Source organism: Juglans microcarpa x Juglans regia, chromosome 5D (assembly GCF_004785595.1).
Source record: "Juglans microcarpa x Juglans regia isolate MS1-56 chromosome 5D, Jm3101_v1.0, whole genome shotgun sequence".
NCBI classification, from domain to species: domain Eukaryota; kingdom Viridiplantae; phylum Streptophyta; class Magnoliopsida; order Fagales; family Juglandaceae; genus Juglans; species Juglans microcarpa x Juglans regia.
The window spans coordinates 11,411,708-11,435,699 of record NC_054602.1 but is presented as its reverse complement, the minus strand read 5'-3'; the positions used below and the strand labels follow the sequence as shown (position 1 = coordinate 11,435,699).

General features: G+C 36.0%; 2 protein-coding genes across 4 annotated transcripts; both read left to right on the top strand.

Annotated features, from left to right (window-relative positions):
• The first annotated feature begins 1,761 nt into the window (after positions 1–1,761).
• LOC121266050 (putative hydrolase C777.06c) lies at positions 1,762–15,062 on the top strand. Of its 3 annotated transcripts, none has more exons than XR_005940729.1 (11): positions 1,762–2,068; positions 3,576–3,711; positions 8,603–8,730; positions 9,766–9,913; positions 10,007–10,112; positions 11,278–11,336; positions 11,902–11,937; positions 12,024–12,133; positions 12,336–12,397; positions 13,411–13,599; positions 14,621–15,062. XR_005940729.1 is itself a non-coding variant. In XM_041169743.1 (10 exons), the coding sequence occupies exons 1-9, from the start codon at positions 1,878–1,880 to the stop codon at positions 12,391–12,393; spliced, it is 972 nt and encodes a 323-aa protein (XP_041025677.1). In that variant the 5' UTR covers positions 1,762–1,877; the 3' UTR covers positions 12,394–12,397; positions 14,621–15,062. The 3 variants fall into 3 exon arrangements, 1 of the variants encoding a protein (XP_041025677.1); XR_005940728.1 differs by having other exon boundaries at positions 13,411–13,602; XM_041169743.1 differs by lacking the exon at positions 13,411–13,599.
• Positions 15,063–16,685: 1,623 nt separating this feature from the next.
• On the top strand, positions 16,686–18,946 carry LOC121264092. The gene is made up of 5 exons (XM_041167143.1): positions 16,686–16,822; positions 16,974–17,088; positions 17,459–17,524; positions 18,190–18,696; positions 18,764–18,946. Exons 1-4 carry the CDS (start codon positions 16,764–16,766, stop codon positions 18,694–18,696), a joined length of 747 nt encoding a protein of 248 aa, XP_041023077.1. The 5' UTR covers positions 16,686–16,763; the 3' UTR covers positions 18,764–18,946.
• The last annotated feature ends 5,046 nt before the right edge of the window (positions 18,947–23,992 follow it).

The window sequence follows — 23,992 nt, the reverse complement described above, 5'->3', positions numbered from 1 at the left end:
ACACCCTTCATCTACCAGGTTACCCGAAACACAATTGTTTCCTTTTTAAGTAACTACCAACAACAACAAAAATAAAAACCAACAGAGGCCAAAACGTGAGTGACGACAAGGACTTACCCATGGAAAATCAAGGCAGTGGCACCGTGGGAGCGCAACGGATGTTGGGCTGAGGTGGTGGTGACTTTCCGACGGTGTCGAACAAGGAGAGAAAAAAAGAGAGTGCTGAAAATGAGGGAAATGGAGATAATGTGAGAGAAGAGACGGAGGGAGAGTAAGCCGAAAGAGAGAGATACGGCGTAGGGATGTTGGTGGCTTACCGAGAGACTAAGGTGGCGTGCGGCGGGCTGGGGGTGACGGGACGACGGCTGGTGGCTTGGGTTGGCAGGTTGATGGCTCACGGTGGTGTAAAACACTCCTTTGTTTCTTGGTGTGGGAAACAAGGGCTTTCTGTGAAGTGGGGGGTGGCTCTTGATTTCGTGTGGCTGAGCAGCGGCTAAGCAAAGGTGTTACAGCACAAACGTTGGGCGTGGATAAGCCGTGGCAGGTGGCACCAAGGGGTTGGGGTGGCTGCAAGTGTGGCTCTGTTTCGAGTGTCTAAAACAAAGGAGTTTTGTGACTTGCAGCGGAGGCCACAGAGACGTTGGGCGGCGGCTTCGTGTGGCTGGACACGGTGGTGAGGTCTGGACTGAGGTTCACAATGGAGTGGACGAACTAGGCGGAACTTGAGGGTGCAGTGGGTCACCAAATTCACACTCTGTTTTAGTGAAAGAAAATAGAGGATGATGGAGGCTGTGGTTGATGGCAAGAATCTTTGCTAGCACAATGGAGTAGAGATCTCAGTTTGACCTTTTGTGAAGAGGAGGACGAGCGGCACATATACTAGGGTTGAGGATGCTTAACACACATATATATAAGATGTAAATAGTAAAGAGTTAAAAACCTAGAGGAAGAGGATGAAAGGGCGTACATGAAAATGGCAAATGGACGTGAAACCATGCGACGTGGATTCTGGAAACGCTTTCACGAGCCTGGGCTCCTTAAAAGGGGGTTGGGTCTAGGCCAAGGCCTGGCAGCGGGCTGGGTCTTTGTTGTAATAACATGATTTTTTAATAATAAAAAATTAATAATTTTAGCCATCATTGACTCAATTATCTTTAATACTTCAATTTTGTTTTTATAATGTAAATCATTAAGTTTTTTTATGAGTAGTGGTACACATATAAGTAATATTATACGTATTGAGAGGTAATTCCATTTTATCAGTATTTTATTTTCTTAATTTAAATTTTTGCATTGATATATTATCAATAAAATTGTAAGTATAGATTGTATTTGCATTTTTTAATTAAAATATTTATCTCCCAATATCTTGTAATAAATTATAAGAATTATGTTACGTACAGTTGTGTACTTATCGTGTATTCTATTTATATGATTGATTAAAATAATTATTTTATATTAAAAAAATTATACAATCAATTATATTAATAGAGTGTAAAAAAAAAAAAAAAAGGTAAAAATAATTACATATAAAATTTTTGAAACTATAATATACCCCTGCGTTGAATTGATTCACAAGAATTTCAAGCAAATATGTCGTGATTTCTTACCACCTCGTATCCCAATAAAAAATTTTGGAAGAAAAAGAGTAAAATGGGGGGAAAGAGCGTAAATGAAAGCCACGTGTACAAATGTCCAAGCGCAGAAACCGTTGGCTTCCGCGGGCGACGAACTCCACTATAAATAACCCCGAGGAACCTTCCTCCCCACGTTCACTCTACGCCACTGTTCTCCTTTCACAAGCACTTCTTCATACACCCAGCGCCCAGCCCGGTACGGCCACCCAACCAGACCCTTCTCTCACGTGTTCCACGGCAATGGCGAACCCTATTCTCGCAGGAAACGGCAACTCTCCTGATCTCGGCCCATCGTCTGCTCTTATCTTCCTCGGGACTGGGTGCTCCAGCGCCGTTCCCAACGCAAGGTGCCTGATCCAGCCGTCCGATCCCCCCTGCAACATCTGCTTCCAGGCATTGTCGGTCCCACCAATGCAGAATCCTAATTACAGGTGACTAGGTTCTTAATTGTTTTGTGCGAGTGTTTGACGTCGATTCTGTATGTCTTTGGGAAATAGTTGACGGTAGATCTGGCATTCTACTTCGGGGCATGTTTTGTAGCTGATTGGTTCCTTTATATACTTTGTTTGGTTGCAGAGTAAGTTTAGGAAAGGAAAAGGAAATTGGAATTCTGCTTCTCTCTCTCTCTCTCCCTCCCTATTTGCGTTAGTTGGGAGACTGAGAAAGCTAAATTCCTCAAAAACGGATGACTTTAGATTTTAGGAAGTACCTTGTTTTGGGCCATCGAGAAATGTATTGGATGTATTAAAATGTTAAAAAAAAATTGAAAAAGTGGAAGAATATTGTGATAGAAAGAAAGAGGGAAGACAAAGATTTCAGGTGACCTACATCCTGACATCCACCGTGCACAAGGTCCAAAGGAGCTATGTCTTTTTATTGTCATCATCTTAATTATACGGTACAACTACTTATAATGAAAATTATATATATGGTACGACCAAATGGGTTTCTATAGAAGATATATTCTACCAAAGTTATAAGTGCACTAAAATTGAGTCGATATCTTCTACCACAGTTATAAGTTCACTAAAATTGTGTTGGTGAAGCATCGTAGTACAATTGTGGTTGATATTATACAAAGGCCTTTTTGTACTTTAACATCCACAAAAACTCGAGGTGGAAACTTTGATTTATGAAAAAAGTGGCCAAATCGTATAATGTGAATCGGATTGGTTGATTTAGGCCAGAAAGATAGGGAAGTCCCAAACTAAACTGACCAAACTACGAATTGAGGTCCGCTGCTGGCAGGGGCAGAACCAGAAGGTGTAAGTAACCAGTGCATTAATGGAGAAAACGATTTTTTTTTTTTTTTTTAAATAAATAAGAACGAATGTTTTCTTCTAAGTGAACATATTGTTAACGGATAAAAAGACTTCAAGGCACTGATACAAGGAGGCATATGTAATGCATGTGGGAATGTGGACCAGAGGCGTGAAGGTGGGATATTTGGTGGTTTTATAGGCAACAGAATCCATGATTCTAAGGCCATCTCTGAATAGAATGAGCAGAAGTAAAAGAATTTGTTAGAAGCCCTAATAAAGCGGATCTGATGATGAGTTAAAACATAAATAAAATATTTGAAAGAACATTGAGTGAGAAGACAAGAGATTTTTTTTTTTTTTTTTATCAGTAAATAAGAATTCTATGATGATAATAGGCACAATAGATGTAAAGTGTTTCAACCTTGAAGAACTACGTCCACCGTGCATGGAGCCCAAAAGGGAATATGTGTTCACTTCACCAACCACAATGCCACTGCATTTGTACTTCGGCTAAGGCAAATCTATCTTGTTAATAACAAAAAGATGGACTTGGAACATGTAAAAAAGGAATTGAGTTGAACGTTTAAAATTATGTGGGTGTAATTTTTTTATGCCCTTGTTTTCTGTCCATGACCTGTGTAGCTATGTTGGATTTTTATGATTTATCGATCTACAGGTGCAACACATCCCTTCTAATTGATTATTGTGAAAGAGAGGGTAATCACAGCTATATATTGATTGATGTTGGGAAGACTTTTAGGGAGCAAGTACTTCGGTGGTTTACCCTCCATAAGATTCCTAGAGTGGATTCTGTGAGCATTCTTTACCCATTTATTTGTTCTCATGTTTGTGATTATCTATGATGTATAGCGCATGTGTTCTATTGTAAAATGAAATGTTAGGAACTTGTTTGGATGCCTCATAAAAGTATACAACAACTTCATTCACCCGATAAATGTGTTCAGTCAATCATGAGAACTATATGTTTTCTTTTTATTTTCCCCTAAAAACTCATACATTGTTTTTTGGCCAACTCCTTCCTTCCCCAAATCACTAGGGGCTAGGAAATTTAAAAGCATATTCTTTGCTTGCATTTCTTTATTTGTGGTACTGTATGCATAACACATAATGTTGAAAAATGATCCTTATATAAAATCAACTCATGCCAACATGGCAAATGAACTTTTGCTGTTGTGTCTAGCAGCACCTTCGTTCACTGTGTGACTTTCCTTCAACTTTTTGATTATCCGGAAGCCTGGCTGAAGCAGCACCAATGAAATAAGAATCAGCTGGACACATTTAGTGTATATAGATCTAATAATATGAATGCAGGTTATGATGGTTTAGTACTGTAACACCCCATTCCCTTAGGATAGAGATATTACCAACATTTAAAACATAATGCCCGGTAGAGAGATTCATATCCTGAATTACCTCATTTATTGAAATTCATCAAAACATTAAAACTGAACTGAACATGATTGTTTTGGAAACTGAACGAAATATAACGAAACATAACTAATCATTCCGCTCTTCATCATCATAGACATCATCTGCGAGAATTAGACATGGAAGAAACAAGAAACACACAAAAATAATGAGTTGAATACTCAATAAGTAGTACGTCGTATCGTAAAATATAGTCCTTGCCTAACATACAATTCATCTCTAGGATACCCTTACGAACGTGCACACAACTTCATGGATTTCAATCAAATACGTAACATGATTTTCTGGAAGACTTTACATACATATATCGTCACAGATTTACATGGCACACATTTTCATTATTAACATAAGCGGGAGCATATATAATCAAAACATGTCATTGTGAATGCATAACGTCCAAGTTATCTTGTATTAACATGGAGTGAAACACGCTTGAGTCCGTGTTTCACTTAACTTGCATAACATGGAGTGAAACACGCTTGAGTCCGTGTTTCACTTAACTTGCATAACATGGAGTGAAACACGCTTGAGTCCGTGTTTCACTAAACTTGCATATCATGGAGTGAAACACGCTTGAGTCCGTGTTTCACTAAACTTGCATATCGTGAAGTGAAACACGCTTGAGTCCGTGTTTCACTAAACTTGTGGTTAACCACGCTTGAGTCCGTGGTACCGTTACATTTCTTATCTTTCTTAATGCATGGGATTTGCTTCATGAACATCTCTAACATGGCATAATCTTGTACATGGTATAGCGTAACATGACATGGCATGGCATATTCTTGTACATGACATATTCTTGTATGATTTAGCATGGCATATCTTTGTACGTGGCATATTCTCGTATGATTTAGCATGGCATACTCTTGTATGATTTAGCATGGCATAGTATAACGTGATATTACATAACATGCTATGAAGGTTCTAAGACGATCCAAGGCATACATGATCTAGGTATTACTTGAACATGGCATACATGGTTTAAGTATTACACAAACATGGCATATGTACAATCTAAGCATTTCATGGACATGGCTTGCATAATCTGACTATTACATGGCATACTTGACTTTGAACTACAACTTCAACATTTCATGTCTTTCATGTGAATTTAGTAACATTAAATCAATCAACAATAAATTCATTCACTCAAGTATAATCTCATATTTCATCAAGATTGAAAAGTAAACTAACCTTGACTTGCCTCTTAGTGTAGCGTAGTTAGCAATCATAAGCACATCACATTTTTTTTTCTTTTTATACATAATAATAATATTCACAATACGCATTTATTAATATGATCATACTATTTACCTCTTAGCGCTGCTTCCTGATTTCCAACTTGTAGCGCGTTACCTAAACGAGGTTCTAGACGTTAATAACTTCCTAGCAAAACGTGTCGTAATACTCTACGTAATTAAATACGTATAAGGAATTTAACTACTAATAGACTCCAACAAATGCTTTGAAATCTTTTAAAAATCTTTTATAAAACTTGTGTCTAAATGCTGAATTTGTTCAATTAGATAAAGCCCATGTAAAGGTAATGTATTTCTGAAAAATATACTATCTGATTGACTTAAGGCCCCAAGAAGTCGAGGCTCAGGGAATTACATCCTCACGGTCACAAGGCATGCATGGAATTACCGAAATAAAAAGGCTTTTTGGGAACTGAAGCACACGGGATAAAACAAGAAGAAAGAAGGAAAAGAAAGAAAAGAAAGAAAAAGAAAAAGAAACGAGAAAGAAAAGAAAATAAAACAAAAGGAGCAGACGTGAAACAGAGGCTTACGGGAGAGAGAGGGCTGCGCGATGCTCACGAGGGAGAGCAGAGTGCGTCGGCGGCTCTAGGTGGCTAGAAGCGACCGGTGACGAGACTGGGGGGTCCCTATGGTGGTGCGACACCGAGAGAGGGAGAGAGAGAGAAACAGCGAGAGTTTAGAGAGATATGGGTTTGAAACTCAAACAACCGAAAGGGAGGGAGGTGGCGTGCGGCGGCAGGGGCTTACCTGAGGGGGTGGGTTCGACGGGGTTGAGTTGGCCGGCGTTTTCTGGCGCCGTGGGTAGGGCTCCGACGTCCCGGGGTGGACGACGATGGTTGGGCAGAGGTAAGGTTTAAGCGGGAATGTTATTTCTCTTGATTTAACACTGTGTGAATCACAGAGGCTTGAGGGTCTTTTTATAGGCAATGGGAGGAAGCGACGTGGAGAGATTGGTTGAATTTTGAAATTGCCTAAACTTTAGGAACCTACTCTCACGTGGATACCGTTTCTGAGAGAGTTTGAAAGGTTTGACTTGGAGTTGCTCAAACTCTGGAAACCGAAACTAGCATGGGGACTAAGTGGATAGAATATTCGAAGTTTTAAAAAGGAAAGGAAACACTAAATCGATCTATCTGTTATCACAAAAAAAATCTAAAATAAATAAATAAATATAAAGAAATTAAAATACCAATAATTGAATAAGTAAAATACTAGCTTTAAACCCTAAATTTAGACCCGTATGTTACAAGTACCTAGTCGGATCTGTGTTTTGAGTTATTTTGATTTCGTGCTGTATGCTTATGTTGACTATATATTATCGTGCTTTTGTTGCCCATGCCAGGGTTTTATATTTTTCACTATTATATTATTTGCTTTAGTTGACAAGGCTAAGGTTTATATCTCATAAAGATAGGTGCAAATAAGACTCATTTGAATAGCTATTTCATAGTTTATGGTTTGTTTCTTTTATTTTGGTCTTAGTTTATTGTATTTTAAATTTTAGATTTGTGTCCCATAATTTATTAAATTCTAACTATATATTTTCCCCAGTATCGTTCTGAAAAAGTTAGTTCCTAGGTTTTCCCTCAAATTGTTCTGACATGAGATTGTGTGACCCGCCCCTTACCTATTGGGAGAGGAGACACCATTTGTACAAGGACCATTGGCATAGACAGCCATTAACATTCATGATTTATGTTCAAAACCCAAGAACAAGAGAAGGGTGAATGGATAAAAAAGATTGAAACCCTGAGGGATAGCTCAGCTGGTCCAACCTTGGGTTTGCTCCCCAATGGTCACCAGTTCGAGTCCCCTTAGGGCCACTGGAGCTTTGCCTGGTCGTTAACTTCAAGGCCTGGTGGGATTAGTCGAGGTGCGCGCAAGCTGGCCTGGACACCCTCGGTTATAAAAATAAAAAATAAAAAAGATTGAATTTATTAACAAAGGATATGGCCCTTCACATAGCAAAATGTTGATAGAGGATCATGTACCTGAATCCTATTCATTAGCTTTAAGACATTGTAGGCTTAATTTGACTCATACATAAGGACTCATAAAAAGGGCTTGGTTGGTTTGGGTGTTGATAATTTGGCAATTATTACTTATCAAAAAGATAATTTGACAATTATTATTGCCTTGCTCTGTTCACCCCTAGGTGTTGGAGCCTGTTGATTTATGTTTAATTTATCATACCCATTGTTAAATCTGATGTGTTGTTAGTGTTGAAGGTTGATTAAGAATGGTAGACTTGGTGTCTAGTTCTTTTATAAGGCCATGAGAAGGTTGATTGGGTAAAAACATAAAATAGTACATTGTATCAATATATATATATATATATATATATATCTTTCAAACCATATTTGTATCAATATATCTATTGTAGTTTGAATGAAGCTGAAAGCACACTACGCTTGACTCGTCATGTGTGCTGGAAACCCAGATTTGCTCATTTCTTATCAACCCATTATGTGTTTAAAAAAAATTCAATTGTTTATTTTAATATTATGTAGGCTTAATAGTTTCAATGATTATACTTGTTGGCAAAGTTTCACAGGGTTTCTATTATAATGGGAAAGCTGTAAGACCTTGACGATTTACATGAGTTCTCTCCATCTCCATCTCTCCCTATCTCTAGAGTAATAAATGGGCCTGGGAGAAGTTCTTCTATGCACACCCAAAATCTATGGTCCATCACATTGATCGTTCATTGAAATTTATGTCCTTTATTTTTCTTTTCATTTTGATTCCTTTTGCTTGATTCACCAGAATGTATGAAAATCTACAGTCCATCAAAGTAAAAAGGTGAGTGGATTGAGCTTTGGACGTTGATGAATCTTATTGACTCTTGTATTTGAGCATTTTCATTTATTTCTTATGGATTTGCATTTAATGTTGTGTGCTTTTTGGTAATTTAATACTGAATCTCAATTTGCTTGATAACTGAAACCCTGCTCTTACTGAGATATAGAACTTAATACTGTGTCAATTGCAGATTATTTTGACTCATGAACATGCTGATGCAGTTCTTGGTTTGGATGACATACGTGCTGTGCAACCCTATAGTCCTACAAATGATATTGATCCCACTCCCATATACCTAACTCAGCATGCAATGGAAAGGTGCTTATATCTTGTTTTCCCCTTTTTTGTACACTGAGCTTTCAAGAGGGAAGAGGCCTTATCTAGTTTCACATGTGATGGAATGACTATTAGATCCAAACCAATCATATAAATCTATAGACTGTGGAGTTTGCCACCTTTCCATTTAACAAAAAAAAAAAAAAAAATGGAGTCCGGTGATATGTTTTTTCAATTATAGACGAATGTTAAATAAGATTGAATGAGCAAAGAATCCTCCCTATAATCCTGATATGATGGTACCAATGTGTGTAACATGGTGGATTTGGCAAGACTCAATGCCTGAATTTTTTAAGACCATGAGGACCTACAGATTTGAAATCCTTAAACAATTCTATGCTTGGATGGCTACTCGTAACGGCTCCCAATTCTACAACCTATTAGAATTCCAGTTTTTTGCTCAAAGTGAAACTTAGTGGAAAATGGTTTCATTAGGTGCATGTGGAGAAAAAGAATGACCACAGCTCTGAAGATTGTGAGAAGACTGGTGAATCTTTAGGTTTTTTTTTTTTCTTTAACTTTTGATCATTGGATAGCTGCTCACTCTTGTATTCCAAATTATAGTCTTCACATCTTTATGGATCTTTTTACTTTTCATAGTTAGGTGTATCTGTTTTATACTCCTTGTGTACTAAGGTGTTGCCCTTTCTCAATATCAATAGATGTCTTTTCTAATAATCCAAACTTTGGTATTTGAGGAGGCATTTAGGTCATTTTGCATGCTTCTCAGCTGTTAAGAGGGTTATAGAGTCACAAGCACATCACATGCATTCACTTCTGTTAGACTTGACATCCAATTTAGATGGCAGGAGACCACAACAATTCTTTCAAACTAGTAGATTGTGGGGGTGTAGAGTGTGGCACCTCCCAATTCAAATCAGGAGGTGACTTCATGTAAAATGGTTTAGGATATACTAATATGCATCATGCTTGACATTTCATGCTTCAATTTTCTCGTTGTCAGTTGCAATATAAATACTCCATTACCTGACAGTTGTGTTATATTATTTATGAAAGCATTTTGGAGAAATTTCCATACTTGGTTCAGAAGAAACTTAAAGAAGGTCAAGAAGTGAGGCGGGTAGCACAGCTTGACTGGAAGATAATAGAGAACGACTGTGAAAAACCTTTTTCTGCATCAGGCCTGGAAGTTGTTCCTTTGCCAGTTAGTAACCCCAGATGTTCCTTAATTATAATATATGTGTCTACTGTTTCTTGTGAACATCTTAGTATGGTAACGCCAATGTTCTCATTGTAGGTGATGCATGGAGAAGATTACATATGTTTGGGTTTCCTCTTTGGTGACAAGTGTAGAGTAGCTTATATATCTGATGTTTCACGCTTTCCTCCGAAGACAGAGTATGGTGAGGGCATATCTACACACACACACACTCAGATACATACATGCGCGTTTATGTGCTTGGAATGCATCTATGCGTATCCATGTGTGAGTGTGCACGCATGTGTATTGTAATCCCTTTTGGGCCTATTTCTGATCTTATATATCTGGGAAAAGCACACACATATCTTAACTTTATATGATGATCTGCTTAGCTGATTTTCTGCCAATTCAGAGACTCCCAAAAGGAATCTCCAATCATGGATGGATTATTTAGACATTGACATTGTGGTTGGTCCCTCAACTGACCTTGGTGTGAGTTTTGGAAATATGTTATTAGGATGGAAATATTAACCTTTAAAGAGGATGAACTGCATAGTTCAGGAATGGTAAATTCTATTGTTTTAATTAAACTAAGATCACGCGAATTTAAAATGTTTATGAATCGTCTCCCATTTTTTTCATGGAGGTGTTGCCCTAATTAATGGTAGAATGACACTGAAACACTTCTTCAGTTACTTGATCGTTTCTTTCTTTTAAGTAGGGACAAAATTAGAACCAATATTGAACTCTAGGTGTATAGAGCTTAATTTAGAATTTAGCTTATATTCTCCCATTTGGCTTAACCTGGTTCGATGGTATCTATGGTTTGTGTGTCCTGTCAGGATAGGTAGCTTGCTTTCTGCACCTTAATTCATGTTCTTTGTTTGATACTATTGTTTTAGTTCTTTGTTTGTTAAACGATTACATTAGTTGTTGTGTATTATTTTCACCCTAAATGGATAAGTAAACTCAAGGATGTACAGAACACCCATCCATGAGTCCCAAAATCTAATAGGAAAAGAATGCATGAACAGTTCTCTTTTCAGATATCGACCAATAAGTTGGGCATATTTTTTTTTTTTTTTTTATAAGTAATAAGTTGGGCATATTTTTATCAGGCCTCTCTTGTATTTTCCTGCCAAAAGGAAGTAGTATATTCTAAACCAAACTGGAAATCATAACAGATGCTAGAGTTTGGATAATAGTCGTATTTTGGGTCACTTTAAATTATATTCTTGAGATTTTGTATCCATAAACTTTTTTTGAAGGTTTGTGTGTCATCTTTTAAGAATTTTAGTATAACAAGAATTACTATATATGTTAATGTGTCTTCTAATCTCTAGTAATGGTGAACTTTGATTTCACAGTTATTTCGAAAAATGGTGCTGGACAGTTGGATATTCTTATATTGGATACATTGTATAAGGTCAGCAAATTCCTTTTTAATACATGTAATAGGTAAAGACAACTCATCCATGAATACACATCACTAACATTGAGTTTTGAGGGGCATTGGATGTAATGACAAGATAGCTGGCATCAATGATAGGATGATCATTATTAGATAGTAGGAGTTTTTCTTGACATATATCATGCATCAATGATATGATGATATATGTATCTATATGTAAGATGATATACATGGTCTGAGAGCATTTATTGCCACTTGTAGTGTCATATAATGACATGATATATTGTGTACTAGAATAAACTTCCTTCAATCTATTCCCTTATGCTACATGTTTTTATATCTGCTCATACATGTTTTTCTATTTCTGTTTTTATTTTGCTTTTTATTAATTTTGTTCTGATTCCCACTAATTAATCTTGTTATATTCTGATTTGCTTTTTTCTGCGCACAGAAAGGATCCCATATATATCTGCCCATACATGTTTTTCTATTTCTGTTTTTATTTTGCTTTTTATTAATTTTGTTCTGATTCCCACTAATTAATCTTGTTATATTCTGATTTGCTTTTTTCTGCGCACAGAAAGGATCCCATAATACCCACTTTTGCTTGCCACAGGTCTGTTCATGTCCTGATAAGTTTAATATTTATGCATTCTCCTTAAAGGTTACATCCTGCTCATGTCAAATTAACTAATTTTGCAGACACTTGAAGCTGTGAAGAGGATATGTCCTAAGCAAGCCCTGTTAATTGGAATGACTCATGAGTTTGATCACCACAAGGACAATGAATTTCTGATGGAGTGGTCCAAAAGGTACAAACCTATTGCCCCTTTCTTAAGAATGAATCACAATCTCACTGGTCCAACTGCCTATTCTCATGATAAATAAAATTTTGTTTATGATCGGAAAAAAAAAAACAATTGACATGATTCTCTTGTTTTACCATTGCCATAGGTTATGGTTTTAACATTATTGTAAGAACTCATGTTCTGTTGTCCCATTGAATGTATTCAGGGAAGGAATACCTGTGATGCTTGCGCGTGATGGTTTGAGAATCCCTATAGACCTATGATACGGTGAGGAAATTCCCTTAAACTCAACTTTCTTTTTCCTCATTTAGTTTAGTATTTTTATAATATGCAGTCGTTGAAAATGATATCTTTAGTTTAAAAATCTTTATGCTGGAAAACTTCAATGATGTGGCTCTGAGTTATAGCCACATGAACAAGATTTTGACCGCATCAGCCCTATTAAGATAATAGGAGTTTGCCGCTGTAAATGCACTCCCCATTCAAGTAAGGTGTAATTGGAAAATTGCTCTAACTACATTCTGACTTTTTGATATGTAATCAAGAAATTTTATTCATAAGAGAAAAAGGCATAACCAAAGTACACAGGAAGTATACATGAGAACTAACTACATTCTGACTGTAGTTTTGGTTTCTATTTCATCCATGTCTTATTGCTGCAAGTGCACCTCGGGTTATTCAATGGCCTCTAGAAATTGCCGAGTGTCTGTGCACCCCTGGGATTAGTTGGGACTTTGTTCTCGGACACCCGGTGCCAATAAAAAAAGTCCAATTGGTTTTAGGATTATTGACCGTAAAACTTCATTAACTTTTGCCCTGTCCACCAAATGATTACTCATCTACCTCCTTGGTTCTATGATTTCATGCCCATAACCAAGCTCAACCAGCATCACCACCACAAATTCACAGCAAACTAACAAAACCATAACCCCACATCAGTCATGCTTCTCAAGACCTCAAAGAAACCATAGACCCTTAATCTTCTTATCAAATATTCCTTTTCTCCATCTATATCTAGATTTCCTTCCCCGTCTCCCCAATAGCTTTTAAATTGCCAATAACCATCACATAAACCTTATAGCAAGAAAACCATATCCCAAATACTATCCAACCGCCAAAAAACTTGAAAGAAATAGAACAGCTAAAATACAAATAAGGAAGTTGATGTTTGGTGCTTACAATAGGTTAAGGTAGTTATGAAGTGGTAAAGGCCTTGGTCTTGGTGGTATGCTCCCTCCAGATCTAAGGTTCTAATCCTCTTGGGTGCAAACAATTCCTAGGAGCCATTGGACTGGGGGATTTTTTCCTTGAATTACCCCAAGTGCACTTGTGGGAAACTCCTTGCTGAGGACCTGTGCACCCCCAGGATTAGTCGGGACGCTGTTCTCGGACACCTGGTGCCAGAAAAAAAAGTAGTTATGAAGAGCTGAGTGGGAACAATGAGCTCAGTGGTGATGCTGAAGAGTCAGGTGGTAAGAGGTGGTAGGTTCTTTTTTTTTCATTGTTTTTTTTTTAATCTTTTGTGGCTGTCCTTTAAGAGAAATGATAGTTGCAATCATGAGTGTGCAAGCGCCACGCAATCACTTTGAAAAAAGTAAATAAATACGGGATTCACATAAAAAAAATAATCTTTTAATAGTGGACCCCACTCTTTTTCAAAACGACTGCACAACGTTTGCGTACTCCACGACTGTATGTAGCATTACTCTAATGTGTCACATGAATGGCACATGCATTTCTTTTATGCACATATTCCTTAAATGGCTGACAATTGAAACATTGAAATTTAGAGTCATTGCTAAATTGGTTTGAGAGAGATGACCAGAAACAAAGATCAATGTTGATGCTGCAGGATGCACAGTGTAGGTAACCCAAAAACTTTTCACGGTGCAGCAGTACTCTTTAATCATTCTCTCCTCATAGGTAGGACCCATGTACCATAAATCCCCCCTCCCAGCTTGATTCTTATAAAGATAATTAAATTTAACCACTGCAGAGAGTAACACAAAAACACAAGTCGATTTAATAACTGGTATGATATTTAACAGCCTTCCCTAGTGCAAAAGCTAGGGTATTGCAATTCACCTCTGAGGTTAATCATACTTTCCTGATTTTTAAAAATTTATATATGACTTCCTCAATTTGGATTACATCGGTATATCTCACCAACCAATCTAGTTTTCTCACTAACCAATCTGTCTGACACTCTACTTGCACTAATCCTTTTTCTAAAATGTTCTTCCGAGGTGTACTCCAACCTTTTTAAAGTCAAGGAGAGGATAGTATTATGCCTAACCACCAAGAGATACATTGTTATTTACTCTGAAATCTATTTGAAACTTTGAACTGCACCAAATACATTTGAAACCCATGCACAAGTTGGTAGCTTTAAAAAAAAACAAATTGTTTCATATCTGTAAATTTCTAGTAGAATAGTAAAAAATAAAACTAAAGTCTGAATTTAATATCTTTTTAATGTTATGCATGTAGGTTGATGAGCACTGAATTAAAGTGAAGATATCTACATACAGTTTCCATCCCTTGTTGGGTTTTCAGAAACTATGGCGCAATGATATTAGTGTCAGACTAATAAAAAAAATGATAGTAGTGTCAGATTATTTCTATTGTCAACAACTTCATGAAGATTTAGAGCAACTTTTACAGGGTTGTGCGGAAAGTGGTTTTTATATTAATAGCCGTGGGGTAGAAGTGATTTGAATTTGTATGTTTGAAGAACATATTAGTACTTAGTTTATAGTGTATTTCCAAACAAATCTTTCTTGGATTTGTCAAAGTTCAAAATAAGAGGAAGTTTTCAGATTGCAAGAGAAGTGAATATAAGTGTGCAAGCATAGCAAGAATGTTGAGATGGTTATTATTATGATTAATTTGTCAAGTACAAAATCCATGAGTTGAGATGGTTTGTTTCATACCTCAGATTTTGTAAACTTCTTGTTGGGTGCCTTGGGGCAGGTTGCTACTAGATGTAATCTGTCACCAAAATATGCCCTTAGGCCCCTTACTACTACTACTAATACTACTATTGATGCACTTGATTTGCACTTGGGGGAAAATATGTTGGATGCATTTGCTTATCATCCAAAAGAACTACAGCTTTAGGTCATGCATGATGAAGTGTCAATGCACTAGTTTATGATATAACATTGCCTCGTGTCTCATGATGGATGAGTAGCGAACAACTGGGGTGTTGTGAAGTTTGGAAAGAGAATTACTGAAAAAGACAGCTGCTTTTCTTGAGGATTCACAGTACTGTAGTTTGTTCATGTTTACATGCGGGCCTTGACTGATTAGCTTAGTTTAAAAGCATGTTTTTAGCGTAATTATAACAAGCGACATACGTTTAGAAAAGTTGGATATTCTCTCAACTTTTTTTCCCCACAGTAGTATTTTTTTTCAATTATCTTAATAAAGATATGATTTGATTACACATTTGTTCTATATATAACAGCGGTGAAACCATATATACCAGTTACTATTTGGCATCTCCAGCCTTTGTATTTTTATTTTTAGTTAACTTGGGGTTAAATTTCTACTTGCTTAAAAAGAAAAGTGATATTTGCGGTCATGTAATGTACAAATATTATGTACTCCTTTAAAAAAAAATAAGTAAAAGTGGGATCCATATGAAAAAATTAATTTTTTAATAATAAATTCTATTATTTTTTTTAAATAAGTATACGGTGTTTATACAATTTACGACTGTAACTAGCATTAATTACTGAAAAATGGATGGCGTGGTCGTGATATTGGACAATATCCAAGGTGCACCAGGCCTGCCATATATATGCACGAGGCCGGCAACCAGTACCTGGTGGTAAATTTGGTCAAATCCAAGAAATATTTTATGTTTTTGGCACAAGTTTAATCAAGAATGGCGTATTGAATTCAATAGTCTTTTAGTTGCTTTCTATTGTGAGATCACTCTAATATTTTATTATTATTTATTACTATTTAATATTTTTTATTATTTTTTTATTATTTTTTCACTATTATTCCTAGAATATCTGAAATTAACTTATTTAAACGTAACCTTAGCATTTCTTTCCTCTCTTACTGCACATAACTAAATGGGGAAAAAAAAAAAATATAAACCAAGCCCCTTCGTGAGTAGTCCTGTTTTCCCTAATTTTCAATTTTCAAGATTTCAGTTTCCCACGGCACGACTTGCTTGGCGTGGAAAGCTGATTTTTTATCATAAAATATCGATCGTATTAAATGGTCAAACCTTTAGATGCGCAGACTTGAAATCAAATTCTGAATTCATGAAGAACAGGCCCATTTTATTGAAACGAATTTCATTAAAAAAAAAAAAAAATAGGTATCAATTTAAAAAACAATTCATGTCGTTAGCTTACCTTAAATAACAACGAATTAAAAAGATGGGAATGCCCTTATATCTATATAATAGGAAGACCTTAAAATATTAATTAAGTCATTTCACACAAAAAAAAAAAAAAAAAAAAAAAGAGAAGAAGATCAAATCATTAAAAAAAGAAGAAGATTTTGGCATCTTTTATTTCCAAGTCTCTCTATATTTATTTTTTAAAGTTTAATTTCCTTCCGTCTTTTGTCTCAGAATCTGAAGAAGCCAAAGAAGACCTGGCAAGTCGACATGACCAGCCTGAGCCCCTCATCTTTTCAGCTACTATTAAACAATTTTTCCAACCAAAGGTTCGAGTACTCATTTTCTTTTCACGTTCTCTCCTTGATTCATTCGAAGAGACACAGAAACTTCAAAGAAAGATTAACAAAAAGATAACAGAATGGCCTGCTTTCTTCCCTTTAACAATGGAAATTTGGATCTAACCTTTTTCGTCTTCAGGCCAACAGTTGTTTTGGTCGATGAATTTGTCGACGCTCTAAAGCAATTTTCTTCATGCACTGAGAGTCTTGGCTGCGTACAAAGCTCTTTTTTTAAGAGCATCCATGGAAATATGGTAAGACCCTTCATTTTTCACCTCACTACTACTGCAACTTATAAAATATACAGTACTCTTTTATTGTTTATTCAATTATTCAACTGTTTTTTTGCTTACTTTTCTGTTCTTAAGAAAACCAATCGCAAAGTAGCCGTATATATGTATAAACCCCTTTTAGACTTAATTCATTAGTTTCGAATCAATAATCTCTAGCATTTATTATTTTTATCACCATCATCATCATTGTAAGTCATGTTATTATTTCTGTTACTAGAATCTAGATCATATTTCATTACATATATACAGTATACTTAACCATCATGTTATATGTATATATGCAGTCACGTACTGATTTTTGGATATCTTAATTTCTTAATCTTTTCTTCAGATCATATGGTATGGAGCATGGCAGAAGAGATCTTGTGAAAACAAAGAGTTATTATGTAATACCCTTGTAAGTTTTAGTTATTGTTACTGGCGCTTCCACTTTTCCTTGTACTAGTCATAGATATCCACGAATCATTAAAATTAGTTAATGAAAATTAATACATAATTGTTTGAAATGTTTTTGAGTTTTTAATCTTCTTCTTCTTCTTGGAGGATTTGGGTCAGTGACTTTATTGATGGATATGTGTGTGTGTGTGTTTGTGTGTGTATTTTATATACTCGAAGGAAGTTATGTAAATCATAAGTCCAAGCAGCAAACAACAGAGCATTAGGGTAATGACAAGATTATGGGACGGGCTAATTAATGTGCCTAATGTTGATTAAGAAGCTTCAAGTATATGTATTATCTGCTTTCTACTGTTTGATATTAATGCTCAAGGAGAGTTCCAACTTTTAAACCTACCTTTGGGACTTCAAACAATGAGGAAAGAGGGTCCTTCAGTTGCTAAATTAATCGAAGTGGGAATTCCAAGTTGATAATTATTCTGATGATAACTTCTTTTGCTATACATTTTTCTCGTCATTTGCTTTCATTTTCCTTATCTTTTGCATGAAATGCATGGGGGTATATATATATATATATATACACACACACACACACACACAACACACATATATATATATGTGTGTGTAAAAAACTCTGTTCTGATACCCGCTTTACACTTGTCCCAGATCACAATGTTAAACAGTATATCAAGCATGGCTATCTTAATTGAGCATAGCTTCATTGATGCGTACGCTGGAGAGTCGAGAGACAGCTCCTCAGCCATAAGATTTCACACAGGTGACATAATATCCATGTATGCAGGCTCTGCAGCAGCCGCCTCTGCCAGCGACATAGACGACCTTTCATATGCATGCTTAGCAGTATTCAAATCTCGTTTTCCAAAGATCGAAGGTGCTGCAGCCGGAGTTTGCTTTAGATGCCAAGGCAAGCCAAAAGTGGTATGCCTTTTTCTGTGGAAGTCAATCCAACTTTGTTACACATGGATCCTAAGCTCAGATCAGAGAAAGCCTATTCTGTCCTATCTCGATCGGTTATCTGCTGACATCAAGTATGACATCTTTCGGGTTGTCTATGTCAGCAGTGACAGTGTACTAAAGTTTCAGTCTTTCCCTCCTACTGAAATATTAGAAAATGGAGGAGAAAGCAAAAAAGGGCAGGTCATGCAAAATTGAGAAAAGGGTGCTGCTAGAATGTAAAACTAACCCTTTCTGCATCTTTGTTGCAGTATAGATCAATTGTGATGGTTTCATAGAGGAAATCCCACTCATGGAGGGAACTAGCTAGTCGTAGATGAAAGGGTAAGATAGTACTTGTTTACATGATAAGACCTAGATATTGAGATATGAAGTGGTATCCATAATCCACTGGTGTCTGTTGTGGATCACTCGATCTCTTTATTATTAAAAACTTGTTCTGATTTAAGTGGTTTTGATGGTCTCCAATGCTTGGAGGAAATCTAGAGTTTGTAACCAGGAAAACAAACAGGATTTCCAGAAGATTAGTATGAGTAACATAAAAGCTGGTGTCAAACTTGCCATTAAGCCTGGTCATTTCACCATAAGATCATGCACCTTTTTTGCATTGGGCCACACCTTAGTTGGCAACCGAGGACAGCCCATGATCTTGGTTAAGGAGGGCTGCAGTCTGTTCAAACAAAGGCTCGAAGCCTGAGCTTAGCACTAAAATGAGTAAAACGAGGTGTTGCCAAAACAACCAGGCAAAAAAAAAAAAAAAAGACTTGGACCAATAACCAAACAACCAGAATTAATTCGATCCGACAAATAGAGATGATACCAAAATTCTAAGAAATATTAATCCAACTAAACAGTTGTGACCAGATTTACATAACCAATTCAAATTATATACTCTTTACTGTAAAGAGTTTGGATTGGATTTAATTCCATGACTGGTGCTTAAGTTGGGACAATCAAAGAGCAGCCACCCAAATGATTCTTGAATCATTCCAATGCACCCCACTCGGTTTCTTTGAAAAAATATTCAAGTGCCATGCTTTAGAAGGCAACCAACCTTTTTAATGGTGAATGGACTCTTGAGAAACGCATGGCCCACATCGAGAATCATTTAGATTTTTCTCCATTGCCATCGATCTTCAACAAGCGTCACATCCACGTTTGAAGATTGTAAATCATCATTGACTTTGAAGATCAATTGATCAGTATATTCTTTTGCCAGAAAAAATAAAATAAAATTAATGAACTGGAAGAAAAGAAAGGAAACTTTATAGACCAAGTAACCAAAACGTTCAAAAGGTTGGAAGAAAGGAGGAAAGCAAGGGGACCCGTATATTAGAAAGCTGTATATATCATTATGCCTACAGTCAAACCCCAAGTTTTTGAATTTATGTCCCAACAAACTTTGAATTTTCAAAACAAAATGTCCCACACTCTCTTGTCTTCACTTTTGGGTCTTCCACTGCACAATCTAAGCATGTGAGAGCTGTTCTCCATATGGGTTCCATGCCCTAGCGGTGCTGTTCTTTGAAGCTGGTAAAGTTGGAAATTAGTGTGAATTCTCTTAGAATAGTATAAAAAAAGGGCAGATGGTACCTATTATATGATATTTCATGAGAAGGAAAATGCACTGAAAACTCTACTTTCTAATTTGGATGGATGCATCTAGCTAGGATCTGTACATATATAAATCTTTCATTGGGACAAGCTCTATGTTTCAACTGATCATTTAGTACCATTTTTTTCTATTTGTTTAATCAGAAAAAATAATCCTATATCACAAATCCTCAAATTACTGCCTTTTTTTGGCATTGGGTCTATGCAAATCCAAACATTTTCTTGCAAGTTTTTAGCCATCAAATAAAAGATGATCTGGGATCCAATCCTGCCTATATCACTTGAATCATCCCACGGGGGTCATGACATTTAATATAATAACAAGTTTTCCATTAGGTGGAGCCCTTACCGCCTTGCCACGTGGAAAACATGGTCAAACATTAACGCTAGCCCAATCTATTCACATTTTTTCAGAAGTGAGAAAACGCCAAATATATGGTCAATCCCTAACCACGACATGCATACACGTGCTGCCCTAACACAACAAAGGTTGTGGGGTACTAGAGACAAAGTGGGAAACACTCCATGTGAGTAGGGTCCCAGCCACAAATCCATAGGACCATAGTCCCACACTTTCTTTAATAATCACACAGTGTATAAAGAATGTTTTTGGACACTTACCTTTACTTCAAATTCTTTTGAGAAAAGGCTATATAATAAAGTACGTACTACTGCAAGGAGTAGTTTAGGACACCCACCCCCAAAAACATTTAATTTAAGCCAAGAAATAAGGGACGCTTTACTTTGTATAGGGCTCTGAGCATTAAATTATATTCATGGTTACTTTTGATCACCTTATATTCTTTTAATCAAAGAGTTTTGGGTTTTGAGCCCTAAAAGTTGTTTTGGATAGGGTTATATGATCACAACTATATATATATAGCATGCTTTAATGTAAGATTTCCAGTGTTTATACAGTGAAATTAACCATGTTCATCATGTGATGTGACTTCTAATAATAGATCAGATACTTTCTCCATGATGCTTTGGTTTATGGCCTACGAAGGAATGGAATCCAAGAAGGGATCGATTTCCTAAACATTCTGTCGACATGATTTTTGATTGGATCACATGATCTCTTTCTGAAATTCCCTCTTACCTTAAAACCTGTGGTGATGATGAAGATCATCTTAAAAAAAAAAAAAAAAAAAAAAAAAGAAAAGAAAAGAGGTCCTGAATCTAAAAATTATAAACTTGTTCAACTTAATTGCTATTATCTTCGTTCATAAAAGAGTAGATAAACCTATGATCATGAGTTGCACAAAACTTCATTTTGTATGCTCTTTTTATGAAATTACGATTGTCAAAGTAGGAATCTTAACAATCAGATGCATAATATATACACATTATTTTCGAGGGTTAGATACAAGAAGAAAAGTCAAAATTCCAGAGGGATTAATCAAATAACTTTGAAGTGCTAGATAGACTTTGCTGATCGAATCACTATTAGCCCCCATTTGGATAGTGAGATGAGATGATTTTATATAAAATTTAAAAATTGAATAAAATATTGTTAGAATATTATTTTTTAATATTATTATTATTTTGAGATTTGAAAGAGTTGAATTATTTATTGTATTTTATGTGACAATTTGAAAAAGTTATAATAATGAGATGAGATGAATTGAAATGGTTTCTCACTCTAAACGGGATCATAAAGATATATATCTTCCTAATACTTAAAAGCATGTATAAGATCTACAGTAGTGAATAGTTCTTCCGTCCAGCACTCTGTTTCTCGTTGCTCTTTCTCGTTGCCTTCTAAAATTCAGTTACAATTTTGATCTTCTTCGTTCAGTTAGCATGATCTACACACTTAAAATATCTGAGATGAATTTAAAATATCTGATCTACACACTTAAAATTCAGATTTACAGAACAATTCTCAAACTCAACTACACACTTAAAATTCAGATTTACAGAACAATTCTCAAACTCAACTCGAGGAAAAAAAAAATTTCCGTGTTGTTAAGATTTCTTCTCGCCGTTGGTACGCAATTCTCTTCTGATTTCACCTCTAACTTCTGCATCTTGTTTCTTTTTTTTTTTTTCTGTTTCTCGCATGTTTTTTTTTTCTACACCTCAAATGGGTTTTTGGGTTTCTGTGAATCTCAAACTCAATTCAGATTCACAGTGTGCGACGGAGAGGCAAACGGAACCTCGTGGTGGCTGGGTCTGCTAGAGGTTGTCGTCGGTGTCAACTGGTGGAGGTGCGGTGGCTTGGGTGGCTGCCTACGGCCGCAGAATCGGTGAAACAAATGGGTGAAACCCATTTCGGTTCGGTTTCCGTGGAGGAGAGAGAGGGCTGCGCGTGGGGGACTTCGACGGTGGCTGGGATGGTCGCCGCCTTGAGGGAGACTCCTCGGTGGTGGTCGTGAGGTTCGGTGGCCACGTACGGCGGCGTAACATGACACAAATGGGTGAAACCCATTTTGGTTCGGTGTCCGTGGGGGAGATGGAGGGTTGCGCGTGGGGGACTTCGACGGTGGCTGGGTTGGTCGCCGCCTTGAGGGGGACTCCTCGATGGTGGTCGTCAGCTTCGGTAGCCGCGTACAGCAGCGCCAGCTCACATAAATGGGAGAAACCCATTTCGGTTCTCTTTCCACGGGGGAGAGCCATGGCTGCGCGTGGGGAACATTGGTGGTGGCAGGGATGCTCGTCGGCGTGAGGGGAACACGCCGGTGGTGGCGGTGATCATGGCCGGGGCTCGGCGGCGCCGGGCTGCGCTGGAGGAGAAGCAGCCGTGCGGGATAATCGCCTAGGAGAGAGAAAATTTAGGAAGAAAATTTTTTTTCCTACAAAATGACTTAAAAAAATTTTTATATGTTCCAATATTTTACAATTTTCCATCTGAAAAACATTATATAACAGTAAATTCTTTTTTTTTTTCTTTACAACTTTGCTTTTGTCCTTACTAAAATATTACATTGTTGAATTTTTTACATAGGTTGAGCTCCGTGAAGTTGAAAGTGGAAACAAAATATCCCAACAACTAACTACTTATAAAAGTGTCAAAAGTATGGATCCTTTAACTTTTTAGTTTCATATTGTGAATTAATAACTAAAATAATCTATTTTGTTTCTCTGATTTTAAAATCTTTTAAGTCATTTATTTAATGTTATTTATTCAATAATTATTCTGCATGGACTTTGAACTGTTTTAAATTATAATTTCGAATTAATTTAAAAATAATACTACGTTTTAAGAAGATTTTTCCTGAAATCTTCCACTGTAGATTATCTAGAGTATTTTGCAAATATAGCAACTTCTATATAAAAGAAAATCTACTACATTTATCTTCCAAAAAAAAAAAAACGATCTCATCTCACATTTACATCCAAACATATATTAAGATAAATCATATAAAAATAATACTATATTTTATTTAATGAAATAAAATTGCTCAAAACATTCACTAATAATATTTTATTTAATTAGTTACACCTGTCTTAATTGACTTTTAACTATAAATTTGCTTCTTTTATAATTCCAAAATAAACAAAATACATTTGCTATTTGAAAAATTACATCAATATTTACAGTCTTACTTATATAATTATATGTAATCAATTATTGAAATATTGAAATTTCAATTAAAGAATTTAATAAAATAGAGTACATACTCATTAAAAATAATATTCTGCATAAACTTATACTCTAAAAGATGCTTGAAAAATAAAATGAAATAAAAATTTTGTGAATATTAATAAGAAATTTTGTGAATAATAGAGATGTAATTTTGGATTAAATACTTATTGAATTTTAAGAAATGAGATATAACAGTTAAATAAAAAATATTATCAAATTAAAATATTTTTAAATTATAATTCTGTAATTATATCTCTTTTACTATTATCTTACTACTAAGCAATTTTTTTT